Genomic DNA, 23,401 nt, shown 5'->3' on the forward strand with positions numbered 1-23,401 from the left:
ATTTAAACCTGCAGGCATTCGTGTCGGCAGTTCGTTCCACACCCAACTAGGCTATCGCCTTAGAAAGATTAAGGAGAAGATTAATGATTACGTTTACTATAACTTTTTACTATCTTATATTTATAATTTGGTATTAATGCCCCCACTCTCTACTCACACGTTCGCATTGACGTAACGAAGCGTTGTGGCACTTTTGTAAAATTTCACTGTTTTCTATTCGTGTTACAAAACATTAAAGTATTGTCGAGCGTAGATATTGAAACAAAGAGTGGTTACCACATGGATTACTTCACGTGATGAACGTCCATACATTGATTCGACTTGACAAGAGGCTACTCTATGTAAACCATCCGAGTAGTCATTAAAAATAGTCTTGACTCGAAAAAAAAATTGTCCACGAAAGTGATAAATATTGAAGAAATATGAACCCAACCTTAATTCTAATGTAATTTATTGCGATCGCATAGCTTTTTCTTTTTAAAACAAAAAACCGTTCGCACTAACTTTCATACCTCAACTCGTGTAATTCTTAATAAATACTAACCGATATTATATATGATAATTCAGTATTTTATCAATATAAGCGAAAGTCTTCTAGTCCAGCAAATTTTAAGCCGACAAATTTGAGTTAGCATAATAATTCACTTGTCTTATCAATGTGATTCATATTTCATTCGACAGTATGAATGATAGATAGAAACTGCGTCAACAAAGCAAAAAAGTAGCATTCATTCAAGATTTATTATTTCTTGAAACTTGCTCTTTAACTTGAAATATAATACGTGCCATATTGTTTATAATTATAGATTTGATTCAAGGACAGGAAATTTAAATGTTATTTTGTAATAAAATAAAATGGCTCCGCAACTTAACGTTAGCTCAATATAATTTAAGTTTGAAAATGGAATACAACATTTACAAAATAGTCCAAATACCTATTATATTGGATGTATGTATGTATGCCAGACATTAGGATGATCATTAAATTCCATTTAGAAAAATATAAGACAAAGAAAAAAATAATTATCTATACTCTATAGCATGCGATTCTTTTTTCGAAAAGAGAACGTTAATTTTATAAATGTTGTTCTATTAAAAATAGAACCACGTGGAACAATCTGCAGCGGTTTTTTGAATCGGACTTAAGTAAAATTAAGTTTTCTTAGTAAAAATTAAGCGAAAGGTTCAGTGCAATGCCCATTACAATAATTTCTATAATGACTATTGCAAAAGACGAACTGAGTTGATCATTAATGATCCGTTCTTGATGAAAATAAATTACATCAATATCACCGTCGTGTTGTAAGCCGGCTTTAAAAAGAGTAATTAGAGTTTCATGCTATCTGTTCTAGTGGAAATTAATTTAAAATCGGACCTCAGGCGAGAATTAGTTCTTGCATTACTACACGTCTTATCATTCCTCTAGCTAAAACTCTTTCTATAGAGATTGTGATAGTTTAAATAACATATCCAATTGAAATACTACGTTCACAAAATCTTCATTTACTGATGTTACTTTAAAGATCTCATAGATGTAACATTATATTTCAACGTCAAAATAAGTATAGTGAGTAATTTAGATCCAAACTTTCCATTTTCGTCAGCGCGCAAAAACTTATTTAGCACTCGAAGGCTACGACCTAAATGTACATTTAAGTCCAGCTTTATAACGCCAAAATTACAAATATTTGGCATCGTACCATATACGAAATGACATGAGGCAAGGATATATGATTTCATATGGTATATGATCATTTTATAAATTATTATAAACAGTGAAATAGGGTCCTGGGTCGCTACGTTAAATGTGTCTTCTTTTTCTTTTTCACACGCACCTTTCGTACGCCTAGTAGCTTTATCTATGCATATTATAAAACGAAATCCCCTTTTCTGTCTCTCTGATCGATTTACTCAAAATCTATTGAATGGATTTTTACGAAATTTGGTATGGAGATAGTTTAGGACCCTGGGAAGGTTATAGGCTACTTTCTATCCCAGGAAAATATATAGCGGGACTATTATCCTGGAAAACTCCGTCACGCGAGCGAAACCGCGAGCAAAAACTAGTTAGTAGTTTATAATAAATAACATAAAATAATGTATTATTCATTTATTTGGACGGACCTACATCATAGATGCTAATCACGTCCAATGATGTCGTAGTACTAGTTCAGTAATACCGGAAACTATTTTTTTCATTTAAAATCACAAACTCCTTGTTTTAACAATAACAGTTATTATACACCAATAGTGAACGAAAATTTGGCGTAATAAATAGTGTCCGCCGCGTTTCGGCACCATTAAACAATATTCAGTCACTACCGAGTTTATATTTTATACTATTTGGCTTATAAACAAACATGTTGGTCGTCTGAAATAACCAAGTCCCGAAACAGTTAATGTCATTTATTGGGATCGAGTGTACGATTACTTGGCATTCAGAAATATCTTTTATTACTATGTTACAAGAGATTAAAATCCAACTAGTAGGTACTAACCCATAAGTATTCATAATATATCATTGCATAAATAGAACGTACATACATTACTTAACTCATCCGAACGGAGTTGCAATATGAAAGCACTTAGCTCTTGATTATTAAGTAATAGTTGTGATGTATTTGTTTTATTATTCGTATGAATGACGAGACGAGCAGGTCGGTCACCTGATAGCATCGTCTGCGCATCGCTGGCTCACTATTACAAGGTCCTATGTTAATTTTTACTTATGATGCAAAAATAGACCATAGTTTTTTTGTTAGTAAAAATTTTAATAGACAATAATCCATGGTTCCACCTTTATTTATCTATCGGGATTTGTGCAAATTTTGGATGAAATAGACATAGAATAATGTCATATACATATGCGGGATCATTTTGACATTGCGTTACTACATGAAACCACATACTCCTTTTCACCTTTGCTGATAGTGTGCCAAAAATCATCCATTAATAACGAATATTTTCACCAAATATCGTAGTATTCCTTAGATGATGGATGATGATATAACATAGATCCTTGTAACAGTAAGCAAGCGAGACATACTAGCAACACAGAAATTAACTTTAACTCTGAACTACAATACACTGCACTCGTCACCATGAGGTATCAGATTTTGATACCACAGTAATTACTCTGACTGTTACCTCTTTACCAGAAACAAAGTGCGTGCACACCGATGCTTAGTATATCTATAAAATTCTAATATCACGCCAGGCAGACTCTCGAATTTCATAAGTCTTTGGCCCATAATATATGCAGCTTAGGTTCGCTCTGAAGTGCTATTTCACTTGAGACGCTGTCAAATTAAGTTTAGTATTCTAATAGACACTATTTAAAAAAATCCATATTAACATCATCTCAATATCACAATATAAGTGACGGATTTTGACAGGTATTTTTTTTTTATTTAACAGTGCCAACTCTCCCGAGAACCAGCTCTTATGTGTCAACTTAAGCTTTGTTTATTAAATAATTTAATACGTTAAATGTGTACTTGAGATCTTTCTCAAAGTTGAGATCGGTTTGTTTATACGGGCCTGTGCGATAGTGGAGATGCTCACATAATAATGTGACAATCTCGTTACTACCAAACACAACATCGAATACACACTTCGCCGGTTTTCTTTGCATGTGATATTGCCCAGGAGACCATTCATACTATCGACAGAAATTGGTGCAGGATCGCTCCACGCTTTATTGAATCGAAAAAAAATACATTTTTTTAAAGCTCGACATAACGTCAAGGGTTTGTCGTATAAAAAAGACGGAATTAAAAAATGTCTCCACCAAAAATTAATGTGTTTAGTAATTCGAATCAGCACAAAAATTGCATAATTTAAAGTTTGTTAAGTTCAGAAAAGGTCATTCTGTGTTATTGAGTGAATTTGTGACGCCGATTATTTTTATTTATTTTATAACGGCTACTACCAAACCAAGGCTTTAATTCTGTATATAATCAAACATCACGCACAAAATATTAACTATATAAAGATTGTAATAAGTATTACGTGCGATAGGTCAGCGACCACCCAATTCGTAAAAAAGTCATAGAGACTCGTTCAAAGTTGGCTTCCATGCCATCTTGTACATATAGTAACTTGTATACATTCTAGGGTAATATCAAGAGAATAAGAATGATAAGTACGGACGTGTAGTGCCGTTCATAAGACTAAACAAATGACTAGAGAGGTCCGTACAGAGGTTATTCAGAATTTTCTGACTCTCAAAAGGAAAGTGATTTCTACTAACTTACCTCCCTTAGCTAAAGCTAAAAAACTTAAAAGTTAAGGGGTTCTGGGTCATGCCACGCTGGTTAGATGTTTGTGTTGCCAGGGCGCTTTATTATTACTGAGTAGTGGGTGCAAAGTTCAACTATAATTCCGAATACATTGGAAGAACTTTAAGTGGTAGATACGAAGAAATAAGTACAAACACTAGAGTCTAGATTTACCCAATGTTACTCTCTATTGTAGTTTTTTTAATACTCACAATCTAATGTAGTTCGAAAGCTAGAGCTGTGTAATTTATGTATAAAAACACGTCTGAGCGATGATTTCTCCACTCGGAATGTGAAGACAACGCATTTTTAAATTTTGACAGATTATCTGTAATTTTTTTTAAATTTAGAAGCATAATGTTGCCAGTATTAAGTTAGTTATAAGTTGATATAACGTAATCACCCCCACCGTCTCACGCCCCCTCTAAACGTGAAAATTACAAAGATTACTTCTCGTTTTCGCCCGCAAATTGTTGTTTTACGCTTCGTTAGCTTACTGGCTTAACCGCGGCTGTGTGACCTCCTTTTACTTGGCGAGTCAGCCGAGTAAAGGGACTAATTTGGACCCTGCAGACAAGCAACCTTTATCTATTAGGTAATTAAAAAAATATTAATGAATTTAAAAAAATGATTTATAAAGATACACGCGTAAATAGTATAATATACAATTACGGTTACACAGAGATCGAACGTTGTGCAAATAGTTGCAATACACAATTTGTAACTAAATAGGTAACAATCGAACACACACTAAATTAAAACACTCACTAATCTTTCGGTTCCTCTTGGCGTATTCCACCATGCGTGAAATGGAACGCAACGCCATCGTTAAGCACAAGAATTAAAAAATATATAAATTCCTTTTTTAAAATTGCACATTAGCCGAAAAAAGAAAACACTATCGAAGCATTTCGTTACGCCGCCCGCGAACGCGCGAGAGTGACTGGCCGCCGCGCGCTCCGCAAAAAGGTTTTTACTTAGTTTGTGATTTTTTTTTAATTTGCCCGAATAGCACTTCGCAACTGAAACTGTCACTTGAATCGCATTATGATGCACGATAGACTGGAAATAGCACGAAAATTATGACAGTTAACGTAATTTACTATTGTTATATTGTACAACGATATAAAAAATCTATTCTAAAACGTATTTGTTAAATTGTTAAGCATTGTGTTTAAATTATTAACAGTACCTTTAACTTGCTATAAAAAATCCAAAACCCATAATATTTTAAGATCAAGTAAGTCGTTTTTTAACAATCAGGTGGAATTTAGAAAATCGGAAATAAAAATTATCAATCTAAAAATATTTTTTTCTAAATTCCCGAGTTTTAACCCAAAATATTTTTAATATTATGCTTAAAAAGGAAGTAACTTTAAGAATGTGTATTATGAAATAGTTGGATAGACGCCGACCGAGGCGCCAGACCGATAGCGAACGCCGCGCCGCGACCGCACAGAAACAATAGCGATTCAATCGAGCATTTTTTACTACGAACAAGCTTTACTGCTTGGCACCGCATTGTACTCGTAATAATTGAGAGTATACGATTGTTAACTCACATGAACCTTAATAATTTAATAAAAATATAAAAGATCCAACTGAATAAAAAATCCTGATTTTTTTAAATTCCTGTATTTTGAACTAACAGATAGAGAATTATTGAAGTTAAAATCAAAACCGAGGGATGTGGTTCTCGATGAAATAAGGTCTAATTCAAGGCAATCAAAAATCAAAGACCAGCAAATCTAAAAGTTTTGCGAGTACATTGTAAGCATTTTTGTATTTTGCTCATAATAAATAAAAAAGAATATTTTAAGAAAGTATTCTAAAATGTTTTTTGGATACGGATTTTTCGGTGTACTAGTTCAATTCACACTTGACCGATTTATGTACACACACATAAGCTATGCTGAAAATGGCTTTGAAATATCACCTTTATTGACCCAAAAGTTCTCTAGTTTAAAACGCTTTCAAATTTCATATAAAAATACACTGCACAATATTACTATCACATCTAGCAATTTGAATCTTTACCGCGTTACGGTTGCACTGCTTCTATCTTAAAAAAATCTTTGATTGTGTGGTTATGAATAATTTATTTACTTATTTAATGTGTTGTTTTTTAAGTATGAGACTTTCCCGCCCTCACGCCCACCACCACAACTCCTGTAAGCCAGGATCAGCAGTGGCACGCATTTTATGACACCGGGCGGTGAAGCTCGGCGATTCTCAGGGAAAACTAATTATTATTTAATGTGCAACTATTTTCTGTTCCTCTTGAATAATATAAAATAAGTATTACCCAACTTAAAATACAGTGCAGGATACAACATGTTTTATTTCTCTGTATTCTTCATACCATAAATACAGTCCAGTAGTTCATTAATACACAACCGCCATATTTTTTGCGTCACCGGTAACACTTCATTAAATTTCTATACCGTTATGGTTGAGCAGTGTGTGAGACGGTAAAGGACGCGGGTTCGTGACCTTGTTCTAATATCGAAGGCCTTAGTACATGTGTAAGATGGATTATAAAACCATAGAGTTCATTTATTTAAAAGCTTTTGCCTGCGACTCCATTCGCGCGGTAAAGATTTTCCAAGAGACAAAAAAAATTCATACTAATTTAACGAATAAATTAACAGATCACTTGATACTAATGTTAAGTGCCAATAGCAGTAAACAACAATGTTAGAGGTAAATATACGTTGGATTTTTAGATAAATGTAAATCGACGCGTGAGTTGATTTTCCGAGCCAATGTCAGTGACTTAACGTTACGCTACCTATGCCATCTCCAACGGCACTATTATATTACTACATTACTATTATAACTAGATAATATTGAAATTAAACTAATTTTCCGGATTCTATCGCGGTTTTTTGTTTTTTATTTTTCTCCCGACGTTTCGAAGACTTTGCAGCCTTCATGGTCACGGGGGGGACTGAAGTGTTGTTCATCCGCAAAGTCAAAGTTACAATATCTACCTACATTTTACAATTATACAACTTTTTTAAAATTTTTTAGCTGTTGGTGGTCCGATCTACGCAGAATGAGCTCACAGTGTCCCAAAAAACCGCGATAGAATTCGGAAAATTAGTTTAATTTCAATGTCTAACATTCGCGTAAACATAAGAAATCATTAGATAATATTGATTGTAAAGCGATAAGATAATTTTGAATCAATTATTCCACTCAGTCTTAAAAGTATCATCAATCAAGAGATTCAAACGTTTCCTAAACTAACCATGCCTGTTGTTAACGCACTATAGTCTGACCAGGAAAATATAAAACTCCACCATTTTGTGCTAAGATATAGTACAAATATTTGTACTGACAAGGTAACTTTAAAATAACAAAACAAAAATGGCGCTAAATAAGGGTTTTAATTTTTTCTGACCAGACTAAACAGCAATGTATAATATATCTAGTACCCAGGGCTAGTAATCGAGACATAGTTATCTCATGTAAGACATAATTTCCAGTAAATACGCTCAAACTGAGCACTTTTATACGCAAAACGTTTTCTCATGCTAATGTAAATGGTCAAAGTTTACCAACGTTATTAGCAATTCTATAGGTGTCCGAGATAAGTGATATATCGTCATCAACTCACATTTGACACATCTCACATATAAGGATGTTCAACACTTTTCTTATAAATTATCATATTTTTATAATTACTGCGGAAATCGTGATGTGCATAACCAAAGATGTTAGGATATAGAGACGTTTACAATAATACAAACATATATAAATGAACTCGCATCACGCTTGTATCACCTAAGATCTAGGCAGAGATGCAACTAGGGCAGCTATCTTTCGTCTGTGCGTTCCGTCCCATTATGTGATATTGGCGGTGGAGCCAATCGTCTGTTGGGCACGAATTTCCTTACACCGAGTTGCTATTCAGCTATGCTATTAAGGCAGTCACCAAGCAAAAATATCAGCTCTATAAGGCAGAATACAGCTGCTGCCGCAAGCTGGACTCCGAATTCTTCTACTACTAGGTATAATTATTTAAAGTTTCGTTACTAAACCTAGAAAATATTGCTTATAATTGATTACATTTCCAAATATTTTATCAAGATTTTTATTTATTACGCGTTAGGTTTTACGCATGCCCGCATGCCGCAGACCCCGGTGGGGTAGGTTAAGAGCAACATTGTCCAAGCTCTGTTCTGCGCTAATTTTAAAAATAATCCAACCTGAGACAACCACTATGATTACTAGACATTATAAGATTTAAATAAACAACAACACCTAATCAGTCTTACTTATAAAAAATTCGCAAAGCTATGCTTAGTTCAATGACAAATTTACTCGATCAGCTTTATGTCAAACCCGCCATCTTGCCTCTTAATAAGGTTAAAATTAGGAAACTGTTAATGTTTTTCACAGCTATTTAAGCAATTCTTAACCACCTCTTAACGCTAAAACAAGTATATAAGTAAGACTGAATATCTCAGGAATCAGGATACACAGAGTAGATCTTTGCTACTCCGCTTTGTAATTCAGACTTCTGTCGGTGTAGACGCTTAGGAGTGGTAGCGACGGCCGCCATTAGGCGGGTTGCCTGCTGGCCTCTCCATATACGGTTATAAAAAAAAAAAACGTCAAAAGCATACTTAATAAACATCGGTTCATAGGTGAATGAATAGATTAGATTTCCCCATTAGTAGAGAAGGTCCGTGTTCTATTGACGGGTGTGCCTTGCAAACAATACAGAATCGATATTATTAATGCATAGTGACTACTTTTTTTTAATACATTTATCAAAATGCATGTCATCCAAAATCTAGTAAAAAAAAGTTTAAAAATCTACAAAAAAGAATTTAAAAAATCCACGCAATAGTATATAAGGTATAAGACTTTGAAATTTCACAGAAGAGATAGTTGATGACTAACTGCAATATTTATCAACCGATTTTGATGCTTTTTATCCACGAATTTATTTTTCGCTTTATTATCTGCTACATATAAAGTAACTTTCAATATCGACCCTTAGATTGATATCATAAGGTTCCTATTAGATCTATCCAAACGACATAATTTTCTAATTCAACTGCACTTCTACATTCTTCGAAACATATTAACATACAATTGAAAGCTATCGCAACGTTAGCTAATCACGTTATGCAAACTAATTATGTTAATCGGTTGTAACCTTGATTCAATTTGGTAACTTTTCGGCAATATATATTAAAACTGTTGGTGAAATTTTACTTTTACTATGCGCTAACCAGTCGTTTATTTCAAACTATTTGTAAACCATCAAATATTTGCAAGATGTCTTGTTTTTAAATTAATTTGGATGACAAGACAGTCTGCTTAATGATTAACAAATACAAGGTTCATAATATTTGATAATTCAACTGGCTACAATATTCTTTACATACCAGAGCGTTACATTGCCCATTCTACAACTATCTAGCGACATGTGTAATGAACGATGCATTAACTTGTTACACAGGCAAGTCTACCAATCCGCACTAGGCCAGCGTGGTAGACCAAGGCCTTATTCCTCTCAATAGTAGAGGTGGCCCGAGCCCAACAGTGGGACAGTATATAATACAGGGCTGATATGTCAGGCAAGTATTCTGTACTTGATGGCATAGTACAGGCCAATGGTATAGAAATGCAATATGATTGATTCCTTCCTAAACGAATTTCGACCACGGCGGCCTATCTCAACGGAGATCAGCCAAGTAGGAGATAGTATCGTGCACAAGTGTGTATTCATTCTCATAGTCCGGTGAAACCGGTGCCGGCTATCCGACATGACCGGAGGGAGATCAGGCACAGAACCAACAGCTTTACGTGCTTTCGACGCACGTGGGTATCACACCGCCAACTGCCTGCGAATTGCGACTAAGTATTTTTTTAGGATACAAAAACCCAGTCATTATATTCCCGATGGGGTAGGCAGGTGCGCAACTGGTACACCAACTTTTTGCCGTGCGCATCTCATGTCGTAATAAGGTGCGACCCTTCCAGCACGTTAGACACTAATTCTGGACTCTGATATTGAGTAGAAAATCTCATTATCATTTTGCCCAAGAATCGATCCCGGGACCTTAGCACTGTTGCCGAACCGTAATACAACTATGCCACTGTTGTATTATGTTACATTCGGTGTAATTGACATCGGAACAAAATATTTATTTAAAACTAGCTTTGCTCGCGGATTCGCCCGCATGAAGGAGTTTTCCGGGATATATTTTCCCAGGATAGAAAATAGTCTATAATCTTCCCAGAGCCTTAAACTATTACCATACCAAATTTCATAAAAATTTGTTCAGTAGATTTTGAGAAAATCGATAACGTACGGACAGACAAAAAATGGAACTTTGTTTTATAATATATATAGATGGTGTTCTCCGTATTTCTCATTTCATGGTTATGGCTCCATCTGGTAAACTGCATACCATTTATGCAGGTCAAATTGCTTTGATTGTAAAAAATCATGGACAGGTTTTCCCAATGAGGCCAGAACAACTCCATCAATAAACATCACAAATAATACATCACAAGACGATTTTCTATCAACAGATTCACAAATTGAATAATAAGCCCGCGATTCGGTACGAGCGGAACCAGTAAAACTAGATGTGTACACGAAAACTCACCGTTAAGAACTTAGATAAACTGGTTTGCGAGGGATTTTAGAGACATTCTGTCATCATTTTGAAGATGATTGAGAATTTAGCAGTTATAGGAGAATTTGTTCGCATTTTAATATTAGATTGTTGTTAGTTGTAGTCTAACAATAATCGCTTAAGGTAGATGTGTTGGAGCCGAGAAAAATCTTAAAGTTTTAAAAGTTTATCTATCATTCAGATATTCAAATGCTTTCTTATTTCGTCACCAACTTCAACTCCATGCTACAACTAAGTAATTATTGAGACAAAAAACCCAGTCACAATATTTTTGGCACAATCCGTGATTTAAACTCGGGACCTTAGCGCGGCAGTCACAAATATGCCAGCGCCGCAGTCAATAATACAAAAATATAAGTAAGTGATTATGAAATGTTTTGCAACGGTTAAATACAAAATAAATAAGCATAAACATAGTCACTGAACAGGAAATGATAAAAATGTTGAAATATTTTAATATTAATGCATGCAGTTGCATACGAATTCACACAGAATATAATATACCTAATGTCAAACTTCGAACATTATTTTGATTATTTTAAAAATAACAATGTAATTACTGAGCACATAAATGAGTCATCTGCTGGTAAGGATCATGGTCATCCATAAAAACATTTAATACCAACAGAATGGTTAGTACGTTACCTAAAGCTGTAATCACACGGGGCTAGTACTACGTGATTGACTGCTTTGAGCAAGCGCCTAGCATTTTAATTAGAGCAACTGCACTACGCGCGCGGTACGCAGTTTGCGTTGCATCGCTTGTTGACTTAATCAGTCAACGGCTGACTTCATGAATCGGGATTCAGTCGACCTCTATCTTTATCCCTCAAACTATTATGGTGTTGCGACTTTTATTTCAGAGTAAAATTGACGGAGAATTGTTGATGCGTTCTTTTGTTTTTTTTTTATTCTCAGGCGAGTAACTCGACTGTCGACAACACAGTGACTGCCCAAGGCCAGTACACACCATTAGAACTAAGGTGACCTAAGTGAAAAAAGACGATTTGTGGGAAACAAATAAAAAAGGTTTGAAAACAATATAAACGGCAGTAAACAAGGCGGTCGCGGCGAAAGTGTGAATATGTTTCTTTTCTATAATTTTGTCTTTTTCTCGTCATAGGATTATAGATCATGCTTTGGAAGAATGTTTTTTAACAAAACCAAAAAATATATAAATTTTGAGTAAGGCCTCTTTAGTTCTAAGTGTACGAGTGGCAACATTCATAACTCAGAATTAAAATCACTATAGGATACTGCAATCGTGTGATATCGAATGAGTCCGATATTATTCGGAAATTAACTAATCACTACATCCTTTAAACCAGAACACTTCAGGGACCGTAGCCAACGCGATTTTCTACAATCAATAACGCTATATAAAAAATATATAGGACTAATATATCTAGAGATAAGTCTGTCACTCGGCGCTGTTATTCCAATACATATTTTTATTGAATAGTAGCTAACCTGACAGACGTTGTCCTGTCTTAAATTTGAATATTTAATTTATATTAACATTATGTTTATTTTTTATAGCTCTAAAAATAGTCTACAGTTTTGCTGTGGTACACAGGTCCATATGACCAAAATTTTAGAATATAACCGCGCTTTTTCGGTACACGTATGCAAAGACAATTATTTCCATTTAACTCTGTGTGAATTACTAGCACAATGGCTCTCAAGATTTAGTATGACATAACTTGGGAACCGTTTCATATAACAATAAAACAATAAAGCGGTACAAACAGGTCTCAAACCGTCTATAAGCGATAATTCGTAAGAATTGTTTATTCACGAATATATTTCGTAAATTGCGTCATTTGTTAGTGGTAATACTGACACGTATTTTGTGGATTTAAAAACAATGCCGTTTGAAACAACTCACCTTTAATTAACATGAAGATAAACTATGCAAAGTATGTGTTTATATTTAACAGACTTGGAATAAAAAGTTATTTTAATTATTTAATAATTAAATATACAAAGGAATATGTAGAGAAATATTTTAACTGCCTTCGTGGCGCAGTCAGCGATGAGCCGGCTATGGAACGGAAGACCGCAGCTTCGATTCCGAGAAAAATGGTATTTGATCCGCATAATTAATTACTTACTTAAATTATTATTATTGTAGAGATCTCAACATTTACATGCACGATACATTTGTATCTCAGTGATGGGATAATCCCAATTCAAAAAGTACTATTAAACATCATATTATTATATATGTAAGGGTTTCCCAAAGATCTTTTAAATTAAGCGTTTATCTAAGTAATATTAAAAAGAGAAAAAGCACAATTAAATACCAAAAATTCAAAAATAACTGCCATTCTCTATTCATTAATATGCATAGATCGAAAACCAAACAATTATAATAATTAAATAAATAATTACTCACACCACTTCATGAGGAATGCGCTCGTCAGCTTTGCGCATATTTTGTCTCTTCCCTGCATTATGATATTGTTTTTAAAACAGTATACGACACAAAACGGAACAACACTGTCACATCACACGCACGACACAGCAGGCACACGGTTTCATTTGTTTTATGTCGTCGGTGACTCGGACGTGCTTTCGCCGCGACGGCTGGTAGGCGACTGGCGTGCGATCAAGCGCAGGCGACTCTGCAATCAAAGGAAAAATTTTAAGCCTCTGCTGTAGCTAGGCGGAAGCGGGAGCGATTGTGACATTCGTAGGTTCCGGCTTAATGGGACCAATTAGCCTTCTTTATTCTAGAGGGGAAAAACATTAATCACTTAAAGGTAATTTGATAACTTCAAATTAAAGCTTAACATTAAAGGCTTTGCTATAGCCTATACTTCTGAAACGGTTAACAAGCAGCTATTACCTATACATTCTCGTCCCATATGATAGAGTACCGAGCTAGCTTAATATAGTATCAAATTCAACCTTCAGTTCCTCACAACATATGTGTTTTTCACACATCCCGACCCAAAAACTTTAAAACTAGAAATATAAATAGTTATACAACGATTCAATAATTGGTTAAAAAGACCTCTACTATAACCATCGATAGCCATAACAATCTCTAAAACCAGATCGAGCGTGAATAGGTTGTAGTAGAGTCTGTCTTAGTGACAGCACGAAACACAACAGCCAATCTTCAGCTGCAGAATACAGTGAATCTTGAACTAACCGGCAAAATACAGAAACTATTATAAAAAATATGCGTGGTATCGCGTTAATGTAGTACCTGATTTTACTTAGTGAAGAGCCAATTCAGAATTTCACTGTGAAAAGAATGACTTGATACATAATGGTATACACCCTTGGTCAATAGAAGCAGTGCCGGCCTGAGGGGTTGGCGGGCGGTCCAACCGCCCTGGTTCTCGTATCCGAGGGGCCTCATGCTTGCAAGGAACACAAAAAGAAAACATTATCCTCCTTGGGGCTGCGCTTATAAGGGCCACAAAGAACAAAACATTGCCATCTTTCTGCAATCGGGTATAAAGGTCTCAAAAATACCAGGGGCCTTATTCTCTATCCCGCACGTTATTTTAACAGAGCATAACAAGCACGTAACACAACGCATCATGTTTAGGACTATAGAAATTTGGCTTACAGAATACCATTTCACGCACATTTCTCGAAGATAACATGACACGGCTGCGTTATGCGTTTACACTATCATACAGAATAAGGGCCCTGCTACCTGAAACCTTGCATCAGACAAGACCGGCAGTGCATGAAGGTGTAAGTCCCTACGACATAAAAGTGTGATCCAGTCCTATTAAACACCACACGAATCACTTTACTAATATGCATTAAACCAGCACATTGTTAATTCGTGTAATGACGTAATCATTTAATAACCAACACTGTCACGCAGTTAAATTATAGTTTACATAGAAACATTAACTAACGCAGTAAAAGTTCATTTATTGTTTATTTCTTAGAATACCACGTTAAACATGATACTGACCTCGTGTATGTAATTTATGTGATTTATTTTATAAAATACGAGAAAATGAGGCCATTGATGGTCATAAGCGGTCATTTGCATTTATTAAAAAAGGCTTGGCACAAGATATATTAAACTGTAGAGTATAACATAATCATTTGCACCGTAAAAAATAGAAAATCAATGTTTTTTCACTTCAGCAATTTTAACCTACGAGCTCGTTAGCTTCTTTCGCTGTAGTCAAGAGAATATTGGCAGTCCAAATAAATGATTACCTACATATTTTCCACACAAATTACTGACGGGCAAAGTTCTCATCTCTTATAGCATAGGGTTTGAACCAATTATCATAACGCTGGTATACCGCCATAGCATCGTTGCTAGCTACCAGTATATAATCCATTGAGAGGACTTTAAAAATAAGATTTTAATAACTTGAATGAGTGTATGTTAACGTATTGTAGCCACAAGCTGTAGCGTGCTCGCAATCGCTCACGCTCCTCCTATGTTCTAAACTAAATCCCTGATCGCACACTAATATCTGGACCTTAGGTTATATTTAGAAGCTCTAAAACAGGCTTTTGTGGACGTGTTCTCTTGTTTTTTTCATCCTAGCACGGCAGAGTATTTAATAATAAACAGTGTAGTGCAAACATAAAACTCAAAAAACAGAGAGACATGGCTTCCTTTAAAAGCTGATATCGAAACACTATGGTTTTTAAATTTTCTCCATGGCAACGATCGTTCCCGGATCACAAGTACATCCCGCAGATAAATACTCAGTATGAACTACACTAGTATTTATTCTTCTTTATTAAGTGCTTCTTCATTGTTGAAGGTTAGCCTTTAGCTTATTGTATTCTTCCTTGTCATTGGCTAGGCGGAACAGATGTTCAACGGAGGTGATACCGGTCTATTCCCAGATGTTCTCCAGCCACGATTGTTTCCTTCGCTCAGAGCGTGTCTTCCTCTCCACCTTGCCTATAATTATTTATTGTAGCAGCATATATCTTTCGTGTCTTAGCACGTGGCGAGTTAGTCTTGTTGCGAGTAATTTGGTCACAAAACGTGTCTATACTAATTTACTTGACAAAATGTTCAGTTCCTAAACTTTTAGAACTAGGTTTACGTCAAGTCACCGGATACGTAACCACTTGACACTGTGTGCCACAACTTCGGAGAAATCGTATGACATCTCTGTTTTGAAAGTGTTAGAGGCACGTTAGAGTCGTTTCATGTCTCATAGAAAACTGGAATGAATAGACATTTTCACACTGTCAATAAAATTGTAGATCCCTAATACACAAACTATACCTTACCAACTTCCAATCCGCTTTAAGGCTGTCTAAAAGCCCACAATTTAATATTATTTTTAGTCAATCTTGTAGAATTTACCGCCTCTGATCTAGGGATAGGACTCAGTGCCAGATCGGAAATTTACCGCCGCCAAAAGCGAGCGAGAGTAAAAAACAAATAAGTCTTTCTTGACAAAATGTTAGATAAACAAAGTTCCAATTGTGTGTATCATTTTGCCCCAAAAATGCCGCCCCGACTAAGTTACGCCACTATAATGAGTAGTGTAACAAGTATAGGCTTCGGACAAGAGGCAATTGATCTCTAGTTGCACAGCAAAATATCCAATTCCCAATACCCAGTAATACCGGTTTTAATCACATAACACATTAAATTGGACCTTCAATGTTATTCACGCATAACGATATTTGCAAACTTGTACTTAGTGTGATATACAAAACGATGATATACCTACCTATATCTAGACCTAGAATTACTTATACGAACACACTCATAGGGTAGGTAGTAGTTACTACCCAGTGAATGCAAATCACATCCATTAAATATGTATCTTTACCTATACGGATATTATTAATACAAGCTTTCAATGTTAAACAAAATACACAAAAAACACGTTATTATAATAGTATAGATTTTGATGACTTCCTACCTAAGTAAAGAGAGGTCACTGTTTCGGTTTCCGGAACAGTAGTCGTGTGTTGTTAGCAATATCAGATTATTACGACAGTATGTTTACAATTATCATCAGCCACATGAAGTTCACAACTGAACATAGACTTTACCTGGAAAATTTCACACGAATCTGTCTAGAGATCTGCATGCAACATTAACGATGTTCCTTACCATACCTAACAAAAAATATCTTGCGCCCACACCCATCACTTAGTATTTTTTTTGGCAGCCAGTTCGCTGAATATACAGCAGATGATTACACCATGCATTGAAATATCTCTGGGAATGACAACTTATCTTTTACTTATTATGAAATTAATAAAAAAATATAGAAGGTTATCGACATTCAATATAGTCTGGACTCCGATGTTTTAAAGTGGAAATTAATAAGGACCACATTCAATGAAATTCGAACATAGGCATTAGAAGAGGATGTCAAGTTACAAGAATGAAAATCAAAGCTGACACAACTCTCATATAACATACTTATAGTTTTTACACACACATGCCTTTTATTTAGTTCACCCACTTTTCGCCATGCTTATTATGTTCCATGATGCGATAGGGAGCAAGCATATCGCCAACTCGGCTATTGTTTTTTGGAGTGTTAAACCACCATCAGATTCTACACTGTAAAAGTTATAAAAGACTTCACATAACCTTCCTCAGAGACGGAAATATCAATGTTTTTAAAAACCGCATAATTATGTTAAAGTTCAAATTAGGTTTGTAGGAAGCGGAAGACTGTGCGTACCATTGTGCCAGGGTAAAGACAAATGCCAGGGTAGAAATTATAATGCCATGGTAGACATCGAATAGCGGCCAACACTTTTTGGGATCAACCATTTTAAAGAGCTAGAAGTTTTACCCTACTCTTGGGTTTTAAAGTAGTTTAAGGACTGGGCACTAGGTAGAGGTTCAATTCCTCTTTTCTTAATGACAATTGTGAAACTGGGTCACTCATTGCTACGTAGCTTACCGCTTTCATGAGCAAACGATGCTCGTATCCAAAGGCAGCCTAAGGGGGAGGCAGACAGGCAACCGCTCGGGGGCTCGAATCCCTGGAACGACCATTCTTTACGGTTTTAACGACGAAGCTGTTAAAACCAGGGAATTTTGTTTGCTCCACCCCGGACCTCGTATCGTTTTTTTATTTTGCTTTCACCTGGAGCCTTGTGTCAGTTAAGGCCGCCACTGCTCGTATCTAGCAGTATGATAAAACAAACTAATACCAAGCTTGCTACTTGGACTACTATCTGGTTAAGGATTGTAAATGTTGTCGCGGTGGTCAGGTGTTAGGGCATCAGGCCTAAGAGATTGTGCAATGTGATTATGGCTTGTATTGTCTGATTTTGTTCTTACTTTTTCATTATGTTTGTAATGTTTGCATTCTGTGTTAGCTTGTACAACTAAGCGTGGGTTTCAATAAACGATCCGAATCACTTTTTTCGATGTACTTATCTCAAAAATGGACCAATCAGAATAAAGTTTATTAAATGCTTCCAAATGAGTTATTTTGATTGATTAATTTTAGGAATCGGATTGAAGATTGAGATTGGAATCGTTTATTGTAAATAGTTGTAATACTAAAATAGTGTGTGTGCTAAGTTTATGTTTTGCTAAAACTCTGCCGCAAATTTAAATGAAATCTCTTTAACTAAGACGCTATTAAGAAGTGAAATCATAAAAACCCCAGGTCAGTCGTTGAGTTCAGCATTATTATACATCATGGTTACAAAACACCCGTGAACATTAAGGCGCTAACCTCAGCACAACGGCGCTGCGCTATACGTATTTTTAGAAACGAACATTTTCTATATTTATAACGTATATCTTTTTCTGGGGAAGATTTGTAATTAGCATACAACTATATTTTGTGTTTAAACTTTACTGATGTAATTTGTCTGTGAAAAGTCTGTAAAAATAATAGATAATAGATTACTGGTATTGATTTTAGGTAATCATACATATATTTACACGAATCGTTATCTTCAATTTGATTTAATTTTTTTGTAAAATAGATATTTTTTCTTTCATTTCAAAATTAAAATACTACACAATTGTCTGTTTCCGTGCATTTCCTAATAAAGTACACATCCTTTTAATTTGAAACTAACACTATTAGATAGACAATTTAATAATAAATATTATGAAAGCTTAAGATTTTTAAAAAGAGTTAAAGTTATTTTTTTATAGAAATCGTTCGTAAATCTTTGCATATTTCCCGTAACTCGAGCGCAGTAAAAGTATAGATCGAATGATCAAGGCCATTTTATCAGAGAGCCTTAATATCCAATCGTTACTTTTAACCTGTTCTTGATTTTTGTACCAATTAATAATCAAGTACAACTAGTTCTGCGGCTGATTTGGCGTGTTTTTGTAAAGTTTTTATACGACCCTAGATTCACGGATATGGCAACAATTTTTTATCTATAATATTCACGCAAAAAATTATAAATGGTTTTTAATACATCTGATGTAGGTTCAAAGTTGATATCTACATAAGCTCCTCTGTCAACGACGGGATAGGCAGAGTTGTAACCATTACACCCACTGTATGAACATATCATTCACAAATATAGACGGTCACTTTCTTGATAATCAAACATTCGTTGTGCGTAACACTTTCTACTTGCAAATAATTTCACTGATTGTCATTATTATTAGTAATTTAGATGCGTTACTATTCTAGGTTTATAGGTTTCTAAGTTTTATCTAGATGTATAGTCAAAATTAAACAATTAAGTGGATCAGCCAATAATAACCGAACACTATGGTTTGAAAAATATCACACTACCAAAATCATCACTATCAGGCCACTAAGTGTCATAAATTGTATTCACAATACTTTATCGCCGTTTATGGAAAAGATTAAGGGTTGGAAGGAAGGAGCGGATTTATAGGATGACGTTATTATCGACACATTAATACTACACTACAGTTACAGTTACAGTTCAGGAGACCGTAGAGAGGGAGCGAACCTGAAAACCGCCTGAAACCTTGCGCGGTGCTGGTGAACCTCTTTTTAGCATCTTACCTACGACACTGTAAAATTAAGAAACTATTTTTTCTACTCTGCCCGGGGCCTCGCAACTATTTTCTTTTTGCTTCGTATGAGCCTTGTCACTTTTTTTTTCTTGCGCTCTAGGCCTGGCATCTATTAAGGCTACCACTGCTACTCTAGTCGAAACTCGGAACAGCCCATTCCTGCTGCAGACCAAACTATCTGGGGCATAACTGTATCACGTACATAATATATGTTTTATACATGCTGCATCTTTATAATTCACATCCTACATCGTACGAAACGTCCATGGTACGGAACGTTTTATTGCAAAATATTAGATGCATAGATATTAATTCGAACACCGCTTATTAGTAACACTTGTTACTATGTATTCGAACAATAATCGAAGCTAACAAAAACAGACAAGGCAGTGATGCTTACCTACCCAGACGGACTACAAAAGGTTACATAGTAAATATATTATTATTCCACTAAACTAAGACACTAGTCGAAGTATGCCAATGCATTTACCGGCGTTACATAACTAATGACAGGTTACATAGTTGATTTGCATAATATCTGAAAGTACATCTTCGCTTAACGTACGTAACTTGAGATTCCTGTTGCCACCCGCTTTTGCAGGTGGTGTGGGTCTTTAGTGTACAAAACATCTACTGACATTTTACCTAGACAACAACGCGGAGAAAGTCCCTTATTACTACCGCCCAGCCTTCGTGGGGGGCGACTGAGCGGTTATGCTGGGGTAACCGTGCCTTACGGCCCGGCGTTGAGCCGCCCGAATTTGATGACGACCTTCGGGCGTCTACGGCAGCATGACGCCAACTACACACTGCCGTCCGTCCCGGGGGTCAACCGAAACATGTGCAAAAATGCACAAAAAAGCACTAGGGCAGACAGCCCCCTGCTGCCCGCCGGCGACCCCCTTCGTGGCCCCTATTAGTTGCCTCTTACGACAGGCAGGGGATACCGTGGTGGAATTCTCCAAACGCCCCCATTCCACAGGGCGGGACAAGGGGGAAACCTGTGAATGTGCTACCGGAATCCTCCGACTCAGTGACTGCAGGAGTCTGGAGGAAAGTGGGAAGGGAAATTGGGCAAAGGATTGGAACTTCTTTAGGATGGGCGGAGCGGAAAAGAAGGGACAATGTTCGCGAGCCTTCATAGACCTCAATGTGAATTTACAACCATGAGGAATACACACTTAATTGTCTGCTTGGGCTGCGATATATCGCACTCTTAATAAAATAATGACCCATTCCAAAATTACCAATTTGTGGGAATCGTCAAACAACCAATTTCTGTTTGCGACCTTTTAGTTTTTTCCCTTTTTTTCATGCTGTAGGTTTAATTTTTTACCTATCTTTAATAAGCTCAATTTTATACCAACTTCATAAAAATGTAGCTAACAAAAATTAGTTTTCCGATGACTGCTACAAATTAACAATTTTAAAATAGGTCATTATTTTAAGAGTGCGATATGTCCCTACCCGTATGGGTGTGCAATGGTGTGGAGACCGAGCGAATAAGAACTGCCTCTTGGAGGGGTTATACCTAGACAGCTAGCTAGGTATCCGTGGCTTCACTTACTAGTAATTTATGATCATTGCCTCTGCATTACGAGATTTAGCATTGATCATAGTGATGAGCGCAACTCAATTCATCGTTCCGGGCGATGTTGCTTCTACCCACATGCTAGTTATCAGTTTGTCTTGGCATTAAGTCTTTAACAAGTAATAAATTAAATCTGATAATAAAATAAATAAAAGAAACAATTGCATGGCACCGTGGCAAGAAAAGACGATTTTTAGTAAACGCGGAGCACACTGAGGTACAGAAGACTTTTAAGTTATACTATTATATAAATAAGATTTCATTCGAAACCTAAGAATAGGGGGGATAACCTGATGAATACTATTCGATTAACTGCATTAACATAAAACGCGGAAGAAATAACTTCGCGATTTAAAAAAACAAAGGTGGCAAAATGCCAACGTTCTTTCCTTGTGCGACCAAAACTGAGAACGGCGGATCATCGTTAATTTTATAAGTGAAAATAAATTGATCACATCGATCCATTGATTTAAACACGGAATTATTATTGGCATTTCCGTTTTATGAAGAAACGCGGTATTGGTATAGTATAGGATATATTATGTCTACCTTTAGGCGTCGGCTCAGCGCGCATGACAAAGATTTTTCCGGGATAAAAATTAGCACTCAGGGGTAATAGCTTCCTCTTAGTAAAAAAAGTTTCAACATCGGTCCAGGAATTCCTGCGATAAGCGCGTTCAAACAAACTCACAAACTTATCCTCTTCATAATATTAGTATAGAATGGTCATTCGTTCATGGAATCACTTCAAATGTATTTTAAATGAACAGACGGCGCGACGTGTCCACCTTCTTCATTTAAACCGTAATTTTGAATACTAATATAGGTATATTTGGATGGACTTAGGCATGTAACTCAGACACGGACCCAGTACTGAGACAGTGTATCAAACAGAACTAGTATTATACAATATTTTACAATACTTTTAAGAGCGTTTACGCATCCGTGCGCCGTATGTCTCAAAAACAGCACTTTTCGAAGGAGATAATATCCATCAAAACATTATTTTAAAAACATATGAATTAGTAATTATTATAGAAAATTTTGTTGTCTAAAAAGTTAGTAGAGAACATTTTTAGATTTATTGAGTATTTGTAAATTATTTAATGAAAACTGAACAGAGGGTTTTCAAATTTGCGCTTCGAACGTCTATTTCGAAGCTCAAAATATCTTAAACCACTAAGGAACATAACAATATGTTATTTTTATCTAACTAAAAAGATCCTGAAGAAAAAGTTATTTTTTTTATCACTATATCTTACTTAATTGAATATAATATTGGATTACTATAATAGAAGAACATCTCCTTAAAAACATATAATTTAAAAATTCAACAAAATTAGTTCTGTTATTTTTCTATAAATATTTTAAATACCACTATAAAATGCAACGCGCAAATCGTTTCAAATTAGTCCGCCTTGAGGCTTTCTAGAGAGGACGTATCGCTCGTCGCTCCGGCCGGACTCCAGTTGGCCTTTGCTGTGCGTAGAAAAAATAGTCACGTGTATACAGTGATTGCCACATCTTAGTACTTTAGTAAGAAAAATATTTTTTTCTTTAATGAGTGACAATCATTTTAGTAGTTACTATAAATTATTATTATATTATTATATTTCAGACACAATGGGAAGTAAAGCTATTTCTAGGCAAGAAAAGGAAACGCAACAACGCTGAAACTTCGGCTAAAGCAAAAGCTAAAAGATTGATGTACTAATGTTATAATATGCGTCTGTAGTTATGGTTGTTGCTTTTTTTACTCATTAAACACTTGAGCAACAGTTACGTGAAGGAAAAAAATGGAACCTTAAGCTAAAAACAATTAGCCCATTGAAATGTTACATGAGCTTTGTATTTTTTAGAGGACCCAATTTTATTTTTAGGACATGTGTGGGGGGTCAATAGAAGC

The 23,401-nt window shown here is 35.5% G+C and overlaps 1 protein-coding gene across 3 annotated transcripts in view; it reads right to left on the reverse strand.

Annotated features, from left to right (window-relative positions):
• Window positions 1-23,401, reverse strand: part of LOC115456219 (scavenger receptor class B member 1) — a 90,015-nt gene that overhangs the window by 38,600 nt on the left and 28,014 nt on the right. Inside the window, exon 2 of one of the 3 annotated variants that reach the window (XM_030185185.2) lies at window positions 13,344-13,572. In XM_030185185.2, the coding sequence (XP_030041045.1) occupies window positions 13,344-13,401 (58 nt within the window). In that variant the 5' untranslated portion in view covers window positions 13,402-13,572. Of the gene's footprint in view, window positions 1-4,492; window positions 4,524-5,048; window positions 5,223-13,343; window positions 13,573-23,401 lie in introns of those variants that run through there. The other 2 variants (XM_030185186.2, XM_037444814.1) reach the window with 2 other exon arrangements.

Source organism: Manduca sexta, chromosome 28 (genome assembly GCF_014839805.1).
Source record: "Manduca sexta isolate Smith_Timp_Sample1 chromosome 28, JHU_Msex_v1.0, whole genome shotgun sequence".
NCBI classification, from domain to species: domain Eukaryota; kingdom Metazoa; phylum Arthropoda; class Insecta; order Lepidoptera; family Sphingidae; genus Manduca; species Manduca sexta.